The 17,943-nt window shown below is 45.3% G+C and overlaps 1 protein-coding gene across 2 annotated transcripts in view; it reads right to left on the bottom strand.

Annotated features, from left to right (window-relative positions):
• Nucleotides 1-17,943, bottom strand: part of LOC137344353 (transcription factor ETV7-like) — an 83,579-nt gene that overhangs the window by 38,716 nt on the left and 26,920 nt on the right. For both annotated transcript variants that reach the window (XM_068007237.1, XM_068007236.1), the window contains exon 4: nucleotides 4,852-4,983. In XM_068007237.1, the coding sequence (XP_067863338.1) occupies nucleotides 4,852-4,983 (132 nt within the window). The remainder of the gene's footprint in view (nucleotides 1-4,851; nucleotides 4,984-17,943) is intronic.

Genomic DNA, 17,943 nt, shown 5'->3' on the forward strand with positions numbered 1-17,943 from the left:
TGGGGTAGAGAATTCCAAAGATTCATAACCCTCTGCGTGAAGAAATTCCTCCTCATCTCAGTTTTGAATGGCTGACCCCGTATCCTGTAATTATGCCCCTAGTTCTAGATTCTCTAGCCAAGGGAAACAATCTCTCAGCATCTATCCTGTCAAGCCCCCTCATAATCTTATATGTTTCAATGAGATCACCTCTCATTCTTCTAAACTCCAGAGAGTATAGGCCTATTCTACTCAATCTGTCGTCACAGGACAACCCTCTCATCCCAGGAATTAATCTAGTGAACCTTCGTTGCACCGCCTCTAAGGCAAGTATATCCTTCCTTAGATAAGGAGACCAAAACTGTACACAGTACTCTAGGTGAGGTCTCACCAAAACCCTGTACAACTGTAGTAAGACTTCCTTACTCTTGTACTCCAACCCCCTTGCAATAAAGGCTAACATGCCATTTGCTTTCCTAATTGCCTGCTGTACCTGCATACTAACTTTTTGTGTTTCTTGTACAAGTCTCACTGAACACCAACATTTAGTAGTTTCTCACCATTTAAAAAATATTCTAATAATATTCTATATTCTAAAAAATATTCTATCTTTCTACCTACTTCTACCTATTCTTCCTCCAAAGTGAATAGCCTCACATTTCCCCACATTATACTCTATCTGCCATCTTCTTGCCCACTCACTTAACCTGTCTATATCCCTTTGCAGACTCTTTGTGTCCTCCTCACAGCTTACATCCCACCTAGCTTTGTATCATCAAACTTGGATACATTACATTCGGTCCCTTCATCTAAGTCATTAATATGGATTGTAAATAGCTGAGGCCCAAGCAACAATCCTTGTGGCACCCCACTAGTTGCAACCTGCCAACCTGAGAATGACCCATTTATCCCTACTTTCTGTTTTCTGTCTTTTTACCAATCCTCTATCCATGCTAATATATTACCCCTAAACCCATGATCCTTTACCTTGTGTAACAACCTTTTATGTTACCATATCGAATACCTTTTGAAAATCCAAATATACTACATCCACTGGTTCCCCTTTATCTACCCCACTAGTTACATCCTCAAAAAAATCTAATACATTTGTCAAACATGATTTCCCTTTCATAAAACCATGCTGACTCTGCCTAATCATATTATGATTTTCTAAGTGCCCTGTTACCACTTCCCTAATAATGGATTCCAACATTTTCCCGACTACTGATGTCAGGCTAACTGGCTTGTAATTCCCTGTTTTCTCTCTCCCTCCCTTCTTGAATGGTGGGGTAACATTTGCCACCCTCCAATCCACTGGGACCATTCCAGAATCTAGAGAATTTTGGAAGATCATAACCAACGCATCTGCTGTAGCCACCTCTTTTAGAACCTGAGGATGTAGGTCATCAGGTCCAGGAGATTTGTCGGCTTTTAGTCCCATTAATTTGTCCAGTACTTTTTCTCTAGTGATATTAATTGTTTTAAATTCCTCACTCTCATTTACCCCTTGGTTCCCCACTATTTTATGCTTTTTGTATCTTCTACTGTGAAGACAGATACAAAATATTTGTTTAACATATCTGCCATTTCCTGATTCCCCATTATAATTTCTCCTGTCTCAGCCTCTAAGGGACCAACGTTTACTTTTGCTACTCTCTTTCTTTTTACATACTTGTAGAAGCTCTTACAGTCCAATTTTATATTTCTTGCAAGTTTACTTTCATATTCTATTTTCTCTCTTTTTACTCCCCTTGGTCGTCCTTTGTTGGTTTCTAAAACTCTCCCAATCCCCAGGCTTATTACTCTTCTTGAGTTATAAGCCTCTTCTTTCAATTTAACTTCTTTGGTTAGCCACGGATGGATCACTTTTCCCATGGAGTTTTTATTTTTCAATGGAATGTATATTTGTTGAGAATATTGAAATATTTCTTTAAATATTTGCCATTGCTTTTCAACTATCAAACCCTTTAATTTAATTTCCCAATTAACCTTTAACAACTCGCCCCTCATACCCATGTAATTGCAGAATGGCCATTGCGGCTGGCAACAGAATCTCTTCCGCAGCCTTTTCACGCACCTCCTCCACTTCGGGCTGGTCCCCTTGCTGAAGCTGGGTGACCTCCTCCTTCAGTGCCTCCATGAAGATGCTTCTTACAGGATGAAGTTGTGGATCATGCATCATGAGCAGGCGAATGGCATCTTGAAGCAGACCCAAGATACTAGCACCTGATCAGGGAGGGGGCATGAGAAGGGGGCTCGAGTTATTCCCCAGAGGGTTTTCTGGATTACTGTGGTGGGCTACGTGGCACGCAAGCTCGCTCTTCAAGAGGCCTCACTGAGACCGATACAGCTGGTGAGGCACTATCCATGGTGGAATAGGAGACTGAACATTATGTAGAACCAATAGTTGTAGGATGTGTAGAAAACAAGGCTACTAGCAAACCTGCATTGATGAGGAATTCAATATTCAACTATTGCCCTGCTGATTGATTTTTTTTTAATAGCCCTAGGTAATCCTATCCTTACTGTTACTGACTGCCATGTCCTTTCTGCATGATGGTTTGGCATTGCTGCTAGTCAAAGTGCCTTAACTTGCACAGAAGCATCAAGTTTGTCCTTCATTACTTTGACCTTTTTAATTGAAATACAATATCAGCAAAACTATTAGTTGACTTTCCCATTGATTCTATGACTGTACTGCATATCCCATTGTATATAAGTAGTGAAACAGCTCACGTAAATTATTTCATTTCACATGTGAATGTACTGAATGGTCAATGTTAGTCACCACCCCATTCCTGGGGCACTCGATGTATTAACTGCACAGTGTGTATCCTATACAGATAATTGTCAAATCTCATTGATTAGTGATCTTACCTCACCATCACCCTATACAATACGGATCAATTTTGTGGAACTAAGTCTTCAAAGTGAGATTGGACTAAACTTGCACTACTTTTCCTCTCCATACATGGAAAGCTTCTTTCATCTCCAAATAAGAGTGTTTTCGGTCGTTGATATGAATAATATGTGTTTACTTGGGTCAATCTCTTCAAGCCATCTTTTTTGGGATTGAGTCCCAGCTCCTGTGGGTACCCACTGGAAGTCTCTGGGGCTCCAGGTTTATTGATGGAGTTTAATCCTTTATGATCCTCCCTTGCTGCTTCTGTCACTGCTGTAAACAATTTTACAACACCAAGTTATAGTCCAACAAATTTATTTTAAATTCCACAAGCTTTCGGAGGCTTCCTCCTTCCTCAGGTGAATAGTGTGGAAAATTTTCCACACTATTCACCTGAGGAAGGAGGAAGCCTCCGAAAGCTTGTGGAATTTCAAATAAATTTGTTGTACTATAACTTGGTGTTGTAAAATTGTTTACAATTGTCAACCCCAGTCCATCACCGGCATCTCCACATCAGTCACTGCTGTGATGGAATGAGATCTATCCAGCTTCAAATTACAAGAACTTCTATATTGAATAGTTTTGTGTGAATTTATAGCTAGGCCCATGCATCGGGATTTTTAAAAATGAAAGCCATGGTTGCTGAATTCCCCGGTGTTGATATGAGAGCCCAAGTATAATGCAATCCACATGGGATTGTCTGGAGTGGATTTTGATATTAAAAGGGGAAGATCCACCATTGATTATGGCTTTGTCATTAAACAGTCCCTTATCAGGTTAAAAATAGTTTGGTTTAACTTCTGCAACAATGCTGCAAGTCTGCCACTGTGAGAAGGAGACGGAGCCCTTATCTGTAATGGCTGTCCCACAAGGGGTATGCTGCAAGCAAGACTCTTGCCTTTGTGGCACATTTGCTTTGTCCTCAAGGCATGGGAGTCTGCTTGAATCCAGGGGGTCGATTTTAACCAGGCAGGGGGGGTCGGGTGGAGTATTAAAATTAAGCAGGGACTTACCCTCTCCTTTCCTGCTCCGACCTGACCGCCTGTGATTTTAAATTGCAGCCAGACAGGACACCCGCCCAAAGCCGGTAGGGTCCTCTTTAAATACGCAGATCGGTCTCAGATGACAGCATTTATGTGTTACAAATCATCACAAGTGCACACTGACTGACATTCTTCTCTCCAATTCTCTTATCGGCCCGGTGGATCTTGATGTGACGTTCAGGCATTACAACAAATCATGCCAGGAACAGCAGCCAGGGCCAGAAGAATCTCAGTTTAAACATTTTTTTTAGTTTCCTTGTGGGGCACCTCCAGGCCCCACAAGGAAACCTTGGACCTCCCCTGCACCAATACGGGTACTTGAGCGGGATTTGTCCCAATGAGCCAGCTGGACGGGTCAGAGCAGCTTCATGCCACTGACAGAGCAGAGGCAGCATGGGAAAGACCAATGAGGAATGTGGCATAGGGCCCTTCAGCTCTGCAGGGAGCTAACTAGCGGAGCAGTGTTTGAAACACTGCGGAACCACAATTAAAACAGCAAATATAATATTGGGATACATAACCAGTGGAGGCCAAGCCTTCAGAGGCTATGCTGAGACTTTATAATGCACTGGCCAGATCTCACTTGGAATACTGTGTTTAATTCTTGTCACCACACTTCAAAAGGGAAATTTAAATATTGGGCAGAGTGCACAGTAGAGCAACTAGAATGATCTCTATTGTAAACAAAGTAAGCACGAGGAAAGACTAGAGAAGCTTAAATTCTAATGAGTAGAGGGAAGGCGATTAAGGGAGAACCGTGGCTGTATCCTGTTAGGTCCCATCACTTTATCCACCTTTACTGGGGATGAGTGAGACAAACAGGAGGATATGAATCTAGGTGATGCTGAACATTTACATTTTTCTATGCTGTAATTGATATTGGGGTTGAGGCGTCCCAAGGGGTTGCCTAAAAGACACTGATCGTACCTTCGAAGGTGTTGTGTAGAGTTACATATGGGGTCTGCATGGCCTGTCCTGCTGATGGGTTCGTGACTGGATTCCTTTGTGCAAAGCTTCTGTAGTTATTGATCTGTTGAAGTATTTCATACAACACGTCACCTAAAAGGAGAAATCAGATCAAACCCTTTTATTCAAGGGTTTCTGGATTTTTCCAACATTATCAGCAGGAATTTTGCAGCTAATTTGTACAGGAAATATAAAAATAACAATTGAGCCTTTCAAAGCTATGGGCTAAACATAGCCTACAGTATAGACTCTGAATCAAGCTCTGTGCTTGCTGACCCAGTACTGCCTTCATGATGGAATAGCCTGCAGACATGTTATGAAGACTCACATGAGACATGGTCCTTGGGCAAGCTACCGCAAGGCTGGAGAACACTTGGATCCAATCCATAACAGGGGTTTAGGGCCAATTTCCTTCCACGGGCACACATTTAGAAGCTTGGGCAACTATAAAGCAGTTGTGCCTTTGCCACATCATGGTCCATTTTGGCATGAGGAAATTAATCACCTCTCCCTTCCTCCCTGTTCCCTTCCCCATGCCACACCCCATTCCCTTGTCCAATGGGTAGAGAGGTGATCTACTCCTAAGTGTCTGCCATTATTGTTCTACAGCCAGCCAATGGTGGAGGCACAAGGGACAATTGGAGGAAGTCCCTTTTGACTTATTTTCCTCCCTTTGGTTGGTTGGTTGTTCCATGGCACAGCTTTATAAAAGATTGGAGCTCCTACCTCCATATACATGATGTACCCCAGGTTGTTGCAGGGAGCTCCTATTCCCAAATACACGACATTTACCAGTCTCGTACACTGAGCTCCCATCAACATATAAGTGACCCTGTTTGAATCAGTCCAATCAGGTATTTGCCCCCTCCCTGAAAGTGCTGAAACAGCCCTATCTAAAGTCACAAACGACATTCTTTGTGACTGTGACCACAGTGCACTATCTCTACCTGTTCTTGTGACAATGCGAGATTCATGCTGCATCCTCAATTCCATGATTTCCACGTGCAGTCAATGATAACCCACGCCGTTGAGTGGCTGAACGCACCAGCAGGAGGCCTATATGGGGCGCGGCCAGCACTAGATAAAGGCAGCCTCCATCTCTTAAAGGGGAGGTCACTGTCAATGGAAGCAGTGCAGGATGACAGGCAGCATGTCTTGAGCAGCAAGAGAGCATGCCCCGAGGTTCTCTTACAGCACATTGGAGGCCATAGTGGAGGCAGTGCAAGAACGGAGAGCCATCCTGTATCTGCAGGGTGGCAGGTGACCCTCCAGACACCAGCTGCGGAGGCACTGGGAGGAAGTGGCTGTGGAGGTGAATGGCAGGAGGGTAGCACCACGCATGTGGATACGGTACCAGAAAAAGTTCAATGATTTGACACGAGTGGTCAAGGTGAGTGAATGCAAGTGTTGAGTAGCATATCACAGCAACAGTGACACTATTTCACGCACGACAGCCCCCCTCACCCACCCACCGTACAACATTGCACTTTGGATGCTGCAATTCACCCTCTCGTAGTAGCACACTTGCAATCCACACACCCACCGCTCACAGGTCACACACACTGGCAGCTATTTAACCATGATAGGCACATCACCCAAACACACTGCAGGACACTCACTGAGACACCTCCCTCTGACTTGCAGGAGAAGGCAGCGCATAACAGCCGGCAGACTGACAGACCTGAGGGAAGACAGGCACGCCTACACGTCCTCACCCCCGGAGGAGACCGTGCTGCGCATCATTGGGTGGAACGTTGCTGCGGCAGTCTGGAGGTCCCAGTGAAGGGGGTCTCTACACACCTAATGCTCCTTCTCGTTTCCTACATCTCCCTCGTCCCACAATCTTTTCTGACGCACGTGCTCTAGATGGTGTCAGCACGCATGCCTTACTTGCTCCTATCCCCCGCTCCACAATTCAACCCAACTCCCTTTGTCATTTCAAGAACTGGAGCCGGCACTGTGCGAGGTGGAGGAGGAGGGGCGGACACCAAGAACGAAGCCTCACCGTTTGGCACTCTGATCTGACACTCGCATCCACCCGCTCCGATACTGACACTGCACGTCCTTTAGAGGCTAAGTTGGAGGAGGGATCTGCACGTGGTGAGACACCGAGCACAAGTGCGCAGGAGCTGGGGCAGGGAACGGATATCACAAGTGCCAGCTCGTCAGAGGACGAGGTCGCACAATGGTTCTGCAGTCGAAGAGTCAGATGAGGACCTCGATGGGCCAGGCTACAGGAGACGATTGATGGGCGTACACCACCAAATGCTTAGTGCACTGGAAAGCCTGCCGGAAAGCCTGCGCACAACATCAAGGGGCATGGAGGAGTCCAGCTTGAACCTGGCACAGGGCTTTGCGAAGAGCTTGGAGCCCATCCTTTCTCACGTGGAATGGGTGGTCACCTCCATCAGCGCACCTGTGGAACCCACCATGACACAACGTCTGATGACCGATGTCACGGCTTCCATTGCAGCTCAAACCGATGTCATCAAAGGTCTGCAAGCTTCGTTTGCTGCTCAGACTGCTGATAACGGGGTTTCCAGGGTGTCACAGCACTCCAGCAATCCGTTCTCCAGCTGATCACCAGGATTGCTGAGGTGCTGCCCCGGGAGAGTGGCAGTGATGCCATGGCAGGCAGACCTGCTGTCCTCCCTCCAGACGACAACATTCCTGCTCCCACCTCTGCTACTCCGTCAGTGCCCTTGCTGTTGCCTGTCAGCCAGCCAGGCCAGACTGCTGCAGCCCATGCTGAGATGGTGCAGTCTGAAGCCGGGCCCTCCTAGCCCAGAACTGCTTGAGGTCGTCTTCCAAGGCCATCTGCACGTTCCTCCATTGAAGGTCAGCAGCCTCCCACCATCCAAGCTCCAGCCACTGGAGATGCACCTCATAGAAGCACTAGGAAAGGCAAAGGCACTCGAACACCAGGCATTAAGGGAATGGACAATGGTGAATAGTGTAATGTTTGATGCTTGAGTTAACGTGTTATGTTATAAATTTGTATTTGAAGTCGCAGTTGGTGGTGGTTTTTATTTCTGCAATTAGCTGAGGGAGGAAGCAATGTGTAATCATAAGGAGGACGATTGGATGGTCATGTGGGAGAGGAAAGGTGAGGAGTGTAGGACTGTTGGTGAATGGGGAGGGTTGTTGAGGTTACTGGTACCGCTCATTAACAAGGTGAGCAGGCAGAGCCCTGGAGGACAGGGCCTGTGCACCTTGTTGCCTCCTTGCGTCTTCCTCCCCCTCCTCCTCCGTCTCCTCCCCCTCCTCCTCCGTCTCCTCACCCTCCTCCTCCGTCTCCTCACCCTCCTCCTCAGCCTTTTCCTTCTCCTCAGCCTCTGGCTCAGGGTCTTGCCGGATAGGCGGCGGCGAGGGCTGTTCCCTCATAAGGGCGAGGTTGTGCAGCATGCAGCATACCATGACGAATCTTGACACCCGCTCAGTACTGCAGGGCTCCTCCAGAGGGGTCCAGGCAGTGGAAGCGTTGCTTTAGGAGGCCTATGGTGCACTTGACAACACTTTGTGTGGCCGCATGGCTCTCGTTGTAGGCCTGCTCTGCACGTGTGCGTGCCTGACCGGAGTCATGAGCCACCTCATGAGGGGATAGCCCCTGTCGCCCAGTAGCCAGCCGTCCACTTGCTGAGCCACTGCAAAGATAGTTGGGACATTGGACTGCCGCATAATGAAGGTGTCATGACAGCTGCCAGGATCGCGGGCATTGACCTGCATGATGCGCTGCATGTGGTCGCACACCAGCAGCACATTGAGGGAGTGGAACCCCTTCCTGTTCATAAAGATGCCGAGTTGAGATGTGGAGCATGCATGGTTATATGCGTGCAGTCAATGGCACCCTGCACCATGGGGAAGCCTGCAATCCAAGCAAATCCTTGTGCTCGCTCATTCTGCTTCTTTCTGTCAAGAGGGAACGTGATGAACCTGTTGCATAGCTCTTACAATGCCTCCGTGACCTCCCTTATGCAGCACTGCAAACTGCGAGATGTTGCACATATCACCAGCAGATGCCTGAGAGGATCGAGCCGTAAAGGTTCAGTGCTGCGGTTACCTTGACAGCCACAGGTAATGCTGTCCTTACCCTACTCTGTGGCTGCAGCAGTTGACAAATCTCCGTCACAACCGTGAACTGCAGCCGTTGGATGCACTGGTTGTCGCTCAGGTTGAGGTAAGAGTATTGTTCCCTGTAGGTCCTCATTGGAAATGGCCTCCTGCTCAGTGCCCTGTGCCTCCTCTTCCTCCCTATCCTCGCAGCGTGCCCTGCTCTGCGAGGCCTCTCTGCATGCTCCCAGTCATGTTCTATGCCCAGCGGGAGCCCTAGCAGGCCACCCATGGTTGCCAGGAATCTTGTTCAGCACACTGTTGTAAATGACACCAACAGTAATGCAGGACCTGCCAAACCACTCTTTATAGACTATAGCAACTCTATCCAAGTAGAGGAAGTGTCAACAAACACGTACAATTGTACCAGCAGCCAGAAGGAATAATCCAGCCATTAGCCTGCAACACCAACACCTGCACAATCCCTTTAAATAGCGCTGGTGGAGGGTCCTCCAGGCCGTCTAAGACATGTTCAGCTGTTTGTGGTTAAGAAGGTTCATTGGCTGGAGCGTTGAGTGCCAAAACGGTGTCTATCCCTTTAAACCAGTGCTGCGCACTGATCCAACACATATTCTCCTTATTTTCCATGATGCCGGCATTCGGTATCTGCGTGTGCCGCAATGCCTTTACCAAAATGGCATCCAGCGCACATCAAGCTAGAAGCGTGCGCGCGCACGCGCGCATTTCGGACGCCATTTTGGGACCTTAGGAGGGCATGTAGCGCCTGAAAAATGGACGCTACACTACCGAATTTCTAGCCCATGGAGATTAAAATGAAACAGAAAAAGGAGGCTTATGACAAATGTAAGGTTCATAATACAGTTGAAAACCAAGCTAAATACAGAAAGTACAGAGGAGATCTAAAAAAGGGAAGAAGAGGGGCAAAGAGAGAGTATGAGACTAGCGGCTAACACAAAAGGGAACCCAAAAGTCTTTTATAAACATATAAATAGTAAAAAGGCAGTCAAAGGAAGAGTGGGGCCGATTAGGGACAAAAAAGGAAATCTTTTTGTAGAGGCAGAGGGTATGGCTGAGATACTAAATGAATACTTCGCATCCATCTTCACTAGAAAAGAGGATGCTGCCATTGTAGTAGTAAAGGAGGAGGATAAAAATTGATAAAGAGGAGGTACTTAAAAGGTTGGCAGTACACCCGGTCCAGACGGGATGCATCCTAGGTTAGAGGGAAGTAAAGGTAGAAATTACAGAGGCCCTGGCCATAATCTTCCAATCATCCTTAGAGATGGGGGTGGTACCAGAGGACTGGAGGATTGCAAATGTTACACCCCTGTTCAAAAAAGGGGAGACGGATAAACCTGGCAATTACAGCCTAATGTTGGTGGTGGGGAAACTTTTAGAGACAATAATCCGGGACAAAATTAATTGGCACTTGGGAAGGTATGGGCTAATAAATGAAAGGATTTGTTCAAAGAAGATCATGTTTGGCTAACTTGATTGAGTACTTTGATGAAGTAACAGAGAGGGTTGATGAGGTTAGTGTGGTTGATGTGTATATGGACTTTCAAAAGGCATTTGATAAAGTGCCACATAATAGACTTGTTAGCAAAATTAAACCCCATGGGATTAAAGAGACAGTGGCAGCATGGATACAAAATTGGCTAAGGGACAGAAAGCAGAGAGTAGTGGTCGATTGTTTTTCAGACTGGAGGGAAATATAAATGGTGTTCCCCAGGGGTCAGTATTAGGATCAGTGCTCTTTTTATTATACATTAATAACCTGGACTTGGGTATAGAGGGTATAATTTCAAAGTTTGCAGATGGCATGAAACTCAGGAATGTAGTAAACAATGTGGAGGATAGTAACGGACTTCAGGAGGACATAGACAGACTGGTGAAATAGGCAAACACATGGCAAATAAAATTTAATGTGGAGAAGTGTGAAGTGATACATTTTTAGGAAGGACAGGCAAAAAGGTAAAGGAGGTGGGGTGGCGTTGTTAGTAAAGGATGAAATCAGAGCAATAGTGAGAAAGGATATTGGCTCAGAAAATCAAGATGTAGAATCAGTCTGGGTGGAGTTAAGAAGCACCAAGGGGCAGAAAACACTGGTGGGAGTTGGCTATAGACATTCAAACAGTAGTGGTAATGAAGGGGACGGCATCAAACAGGAAATTAGAGATTCGTGTAACAAGGGTACTACAGTAATCATGGGTGACTTTAACCTACATATAGATTGGCCAAACCAAATTAGCAATAATACTGTGGAGGATGAATTCCTGGAGCGTGTACGAGCCCAGTACGTTGAGGAGCCAACCAGAGAACAGGCTATCCTAGATTGGGTATTGTGCAATGAGAATGGGTTAATTAATAATCTTGTTGAGTGGGGTCCTTTAGGGAAGAGTGACCAGAACATGATAGAATTCTTCATTAAGATGGAAAGTGAAGTTGTCCAATCCGAAACTAGGGTCCTAAATCTAAACAAAGGAAACTACGAAGGTATGAGGAGTGAATTGGCTATGATAGATTGGGGTACTTCATTAAAAGGCATGACGGTGGATAGGCAATGGCTAACATTTAAGGAACAAATGCATGAATTGCAACAATTATACATTCCTTTCTGGCGCAAAAACACAGAAGGAAAAGCAGCCCAACCATGGCGAACAAAAGAAATTAAGGATAGTATTAGATCCAAAGAGGAGTCATATAAAGTTGCCAGAAAAAGTAGCAAGCCTGAGGATTGGGAAAAGTTTAGAATTCAGCAAAAAAAGGACCAAGAGATTGATTAAGAGCGGAAAAATAGAGTATGAGAGTAAACTTGCAAGGAACATCAAAGTGGACTGTAAAAGCTTCTACAAGTATGTAAAAAGAAAAAGATTAGTGAAGACAAATGTAGGTCCCTTACAGTCAGAAACGGGAGAATTTATAATGGGGAACAGGGAAATGGCAGAGCAATTAAACAAATACTTTGGTTCTGTCTTCACAGAAGAGGACACAAATAACTTCCCAGAAATGCTCGGGAACCAAGGGACTAGTGAGAAGGAGGAATTAAAGGAAATTAGTATTAGTAAAAAAAATAGTGCTGGAGAAATTAATGGGACTGAAAGCCGATAAATCCCCAGGGCCTGATAATCTGCATCCCAGAGTACTAAAAGAGGTAGCCATGGAAATAGTGGATGCATTAGTTGTCATCTTCCAAAATTCTATAGATTATGGAACAGTTCCTGCAGATTGGAGGGTGGCAAATGTAACCCCACTATTTAAAAAAGGAGGGAGAGACAAAACAGGGAACTACAGACCGGTTAGCCTAACATCAGTAGTAGGGAAAATGCTAGAGTCTATTATAAAGGAGCGGAGCTACAGGCGGGAGTGGACCTGGGAGAGAGCGCAGGACTCGGAGACTACTAAAGGCCCAGGCTCGAAGGCCTACCCGCACTCGGAGGCAATTGGTGAAAAAACAAGGAGTGACGTCACAGGACAGCAGGTTGGTGATTAGCTGGTGAGTATTAGTTTTTTTTCTCTGAGTTAGGGAATTGGATAACATTGAATTAAAAGCTAGAAGCGTAAAACGACTGGTAGCTCATTAAAATTAAAGCTTAAACAACTGAATTAGAGTAATATAACCAAAAATATCCATATTTGAGGCTTAATTTGTTTTTTGCTTGGTTTAAGTTAATCTAATAAATTAAGACATCGCAAGGCAGCTCAGTCCCGTCAAATGCACGACGTGTGCCATGTGGGAACTCCAGGACGCTTCCTGTGTCCTGGACAACCACAGGTGCAGGAAGTGCCGTCAGCTAGAGGAGCTTGAGCTCCGGGTTTCGGACCTTGAGCGACAGCTGGCGTCACTGCAGTGCATCCGCGAGGCTGAGAGCTACATGGCTAGCACGTTTCAGGAGGTGGTCACCCCACAGATTAAGAGAGTGCAGGCAGAGAGGGACTGGGTGACCACCAGACAGACAAGGTCGACCAGGCAGGTAGTGCAGGAGTCCCCTGAGGGCATCTCACTCTCCAACCAGTATTCAGTTCTGGGTACTGGTGGGGGAAGAGGGTTCCTCTGAGGAGTGCAGCCAGAGCCAAGACCAGAGCACCATGGGTGGCTCAGCTGTACAGGGGGGGAGGAGGAAGGTCGAGAGAGCAATAGTGATAGGGGATTCTATACTTAGGGGAGCAGACAGGTGTTTCTGCGGCCGCAAATGTGACAACAGGATGGTATGTTGCCTCCCTGGTGCCAGGGTCATGGATGTCACCGAGCGGCTGCAGGACATTCTGAATGGGGCATGGTGAACAGCCAGAGGTCGTGGTCCATATCGGTACCAACGACATAGATATAAAGAGGGATGAGGTCCTGCAAGCAGAATATAAGGAGTTAGGAAATAAGTTAAAAAGCAGGACCTCAAGGGTAGTAATCTCAGGATTACTCCCAGTGCCACGTACTAGTGAGTATAGGAATAGGAGAATAGACCGGATGAATGCGTGGCTGCAGGGATGGTGTAGGAGGGAGGGATTTCGATTCCTGCGTGGCTGCAGGGATGGTGTAGGAGGGAGGGATTTCGATTCCTGAGGAATTGGGACCGATTCTGGGGAAGGTGGGACCTGTACAAGCCGGACGGGTTACACTCGAGCAGGACCGGGACCAATGTCCTCGCAGGGGGATTTGCTACTGCAGTTGGGGAGGGTTTAAACTTGAGTGGCAGGGGGATGGGAACCTGAGCGGGGAGTCAGAAGAGAGTAAAGTTGAGAGCAGCAAGAGAGGGGAAGACCCAGGGGAAATCTACAATACAAACAGTACAAATAGTTGTTCAAGAACAAGTGAAAGGGAAAAGCGTAGAGCAGCGGAAAGGAAGTGTACTTTAGGCACTACAGATGAAATAAAAACTAGAAGGTATAAAGCGATTAACCCAGCATCAAAGCTGAAGGTCAGGCTAGGGTGTGTGGCCCAACTAAGAGTTCTATATACAAATGCACGGAGTATAAGGAATAAATTAAATGAACTACAGGTACAAATTCAAATTGGAGGGTATGACATGATAGCTATCACTGAGACATGGCTGCAGGATGGTCAGGATTGGGAATTAATTATACCGGGTTATAAGGTCTACAGGAGAGATAGGGAAAATGGAAGAGGGGGAGGAGTAGCCTTAATGATTAGAGATGAAATCACTTCAATGATAAAGGAGGATATAACGAGAGGTAAGCAGCCAACAGAGACCTTATGGGTTGAATTGAGAAATAGGAAAGGATCCAAGACTATAGTGGGAGTTGTATATAGGACCCCTGGCAGCAGCTCTGAAGTGCTAGATTGTATAAATGCAGAGATTAGACAAGCGTGTAACAAAGGCATAGTGGTCTTAATGGGGGACTTTAACCTTCACATAGATTGGGAAAAGCAGACTAGCAACTGTCAGAAAGGTAGTGAATTTCTTGAGTTTTCTACAGCAGTATGTCCTAAAGGCAACAAGGGGGCAAGCCATACCAGATTCAGTAATGAGTAATGAACCAGATTTAGTTAACAGCTTAACTGTGCATGAATATCTATCCAATAGCGATCATAACATGATCGAGTTCAAGGTAGTGTTTGAAAGGGAAAAAAGTGAATCAGCTGCTAAGATTCTAGACTTGGGTAAGGCCGACTTCAATGGGATGAGACAGAGACTGTCCACAGTAAACTGGGCAAATCTGTTAATGGGTAAAACGACTGATGATCAGTGGGAAATGTTTAAAGAAACATTTAACGTGATACAGAATCGGTTTATACCCCTGAGGGGCAAGAACTCTACTTGCCAAAAAAAACAGCCATGGACAACTAAAGAGGTAAGGGGCAGTATAAGACATAAAGAAAAGGCATACAAAAAGGCAAAAATTGGCACAGATCCTGGTGAATGGGAAAGATACAAAGATCAACAAAGGGTCACAAAACAGATAGTAAGGGCTACAAAAAGAGAGTATGAAAAGAAACTTGCAAGGGATATCAAAACCAATACAAAGAACTTTCATAGTTATATTAGGAAAAAGAGGGTGGTCAGGAGTAGTGTTGGCCCCTTAAAAACTGAAAGTGGGGATATTGTCATTGGCAATGGGGAAATGGCGGACATGTTGAATAATTACTTTGCATCAGTATTTACAGTAGAAAAAGAGGCTGGAATCCCAAGAAAACTAATATTGAATCGGGGACAGGGACTCAATAAAATTAACATAGGTAAAACAACAGTAATGAAGAAATTAATAGCACTAAAGAGTGACAAATCCCCAGGACCAGATGGTTTCCATACCAGGGTTTTAAAGGAAGTAGGTGAGCACATTGCGGATGCCCTAACTATAATCTTTCAAAGTTCTCTAGATTCAGGAACTGTCCCTCTAGATTGGAAAATTGCACATCACTCTGCTTTTTAAGAAAGGAGAGAGGGGGAAACCGGGGAATTATAGACAAGTTAGCCTAACATCTGTTGTGGGGAAAATGCTGGCGTCTATAATTAAGGATAGGGTGACTGAACATCTCGAGAATTTTCAGTTAATCAGAGAGAGCCAGCATGGATTTGTGAAAGGTAGGTCGTGCCTGACAAACCTGATTGAATTTTTTGAAGAGGTGACTAAAGTAGTGGACAGAGGGATGTCAATGGATGTTATTTGTATGGACTTCCATAAGGCATTTGATAAAGTCCCACATAAGAGACTGTTAGCTAAGATAGAAGCCCATGGGATCGAGGGAAAAGTACGGACTTGGTTAGGAAGTTGGCTGAGCGAAAGGCGACAGAGAGTAGGGATAATGGGAAGGTACTCACATTGGCAGGATGTGACTAGTGGAGTCCCACAGGGATCTGTCTTGGGGCCTCAATTATTCATAATATTTATTAACGACTTAGATGAAGGCATAGAAAGTCTCATATTTAAGTTTGCCGATGACACAAAGATTGGTGGCATTGTAAGCAGTGTAGATGAAAACATAAAATTACAAAGGGATATTGATAGATTAGGTGAATGGGCAAAACTGTGGCAAATGGAATTCAATGTAGACAAATGTGAGGTCATCCACTTTGGATCAAAAAAGGATAGAACAGAGTACTTCCTAAATGGTAAAAAATTAAAAACTGTGGATGTCCAAAGGGATGTAGGGGTTCAGGTACATAGATCGTTGAAGTGTCATGAACAGGTGCAGAAAATAATCAATAAGGTTAATGGAATGCTGGCCTTTATATCTAAAGGACTAGAGTACAAGGGGGCAGAAGTTATGCTGCAGCTACACAAAACCTGGTTAGACTGCACCTGGAGTACTGTGAGCAGTTCTGGACACCGCACCTTTGGAAGGACATATTGGCCTTGGAGGGAGTGCAGCGTAGGTTTACTAGAATGATACCCAGACTTCAAGGGTTAAGTTACGAGGAGAGATTACACAAATTGGGGTTGTATTCTCTGGAGTTTAGAAGGTTAAGGGGTGATCTGATTGAAGTTTATAAGATATTAAGGGGAACAGATAGGGTGAATAGACAGAAACTATTTCTGCTGGTTGGGGATTCTCAGAGTAGGGGGCACAGTCTAAAAATTAGAGCCAGACCTTTCAGGAGTGAGATCAGAGAACATTTCTACACACAAAGGGTGGTAGAAGTTTGGAACTCTCTTCCGCAAACGGCAATGGATACTAGCTCAATTGCTAAATTTAAATCTGAGATAAATAGCTTTTTGGCAACCAAAGGTATTAAGGGATATGGGCCAAAGGCAGGTATATGGAGTTAGATCACAGATCAGCCATGATCTTATCAAATGGCGGAGAAGGCTCGAGGGGCCTACTCCTGTTGCTATATTCCTATGTTCCTATGGATGTGATAACAGGACGCTTAGAAAATATCAACGGGATTAGAAAAAGTCAACATGAATTTATGAAAGGGAAATCATGTTTGACAAACCTACTGGAGCTTTTTGAAGATGCAACTGGTAGAATAGATAAGGGAGAACCAGTGGATGTGGTTTATTTGGATTTTCAGAAGGCCTTTGATAAAGTCCCACATAAGAGATTAGTGTGCAAAATTAAAGCACATGGGATTGGGGGTAATACACTGGCATGGATTGAAAATTGGTTAACAGGCAGGGATCAGAGAGTAGGAATAAATGGGTCTTTTTCGGGGTGGCAGGCAGTGACTAGTGGGGTACCGCAGGGATCAGTGCTTGGGCCCCAGCTATTCACCATATGTATCAATGATTTGGATGAGGGAACCAAATGTAATATTTCCAAGTTTGCTGACGACACAAAACTAGGTGGGATCGTGAGTTGTGAGGAGGATGCAAAGAAGCTTCAAGGCGATTTAGACAAGTTGAGTGAGTGGGCAAATACATGGCAGATGCAATGTAATGTGGATAAATGTGAAGTTATCCACTTCAGAAGGAAAAACAGAAAGGCAGAGTATTATTTAAATGGTGATTGATTGGGGAATGTTGATGTACAAAGGGACCTGGGTGCCCTTGTACGCCAGTCACTGAAAACAAACATGCAGGTGCAGCAAGCAGTTAGGAAAGCAAATGGTATGTTGGCCTTCATTGCAAGAGGATTTGAGTACAGGAGCAAGGATGTCTTACTGCAGCTATACAGGGCCTTGGTGAGACCACATCTGGAGTATTGTGTGCAGTTTTGGTCTCCTTACCTAAGAAAGGATATACTTGCCATAGAGGGAGTGCAGCGAAGGTGCACCAGACTGATTCCTGGGATGGCAGGACTGTCATATGAGGAGAGATTGGGTCGACTCGGCCTGTATTCACTCAAGTTTACAAGAATGAGAGGGGATCTCATTGAAACATATAAAATTCTGACAGGACTAGACAGACTGGATGCAGGGAGGATGTTTCCCCTGGCTGGGGGGTCCAGAACGAGGGGTCACAGTCTCAGGATAGGGGGTAGGACATTTAGGACTGAGATGAGGAGAAATTTCTTTACTTAGAGGGTGGTGAATCCTGTTGAATTCTCTACCACAGAAGACTGTGGAGGCCAAGTCACTG

This window comes from Heptranchias perlo, chromosome 27, assembly GCF_035084215.1.
Source record: "Heptranchias perlo isolate sHepPer1 chromosome 27, sHepPer1.hap1, whole genome shotgun sequence".
NCBI classification, from domain to species: Eukaryota; Metazoa; Chordata; class Chondrichthyes; order Hexanchiformes; family Hexanchidae; genus Heptranchias; species Heptranchias perlo.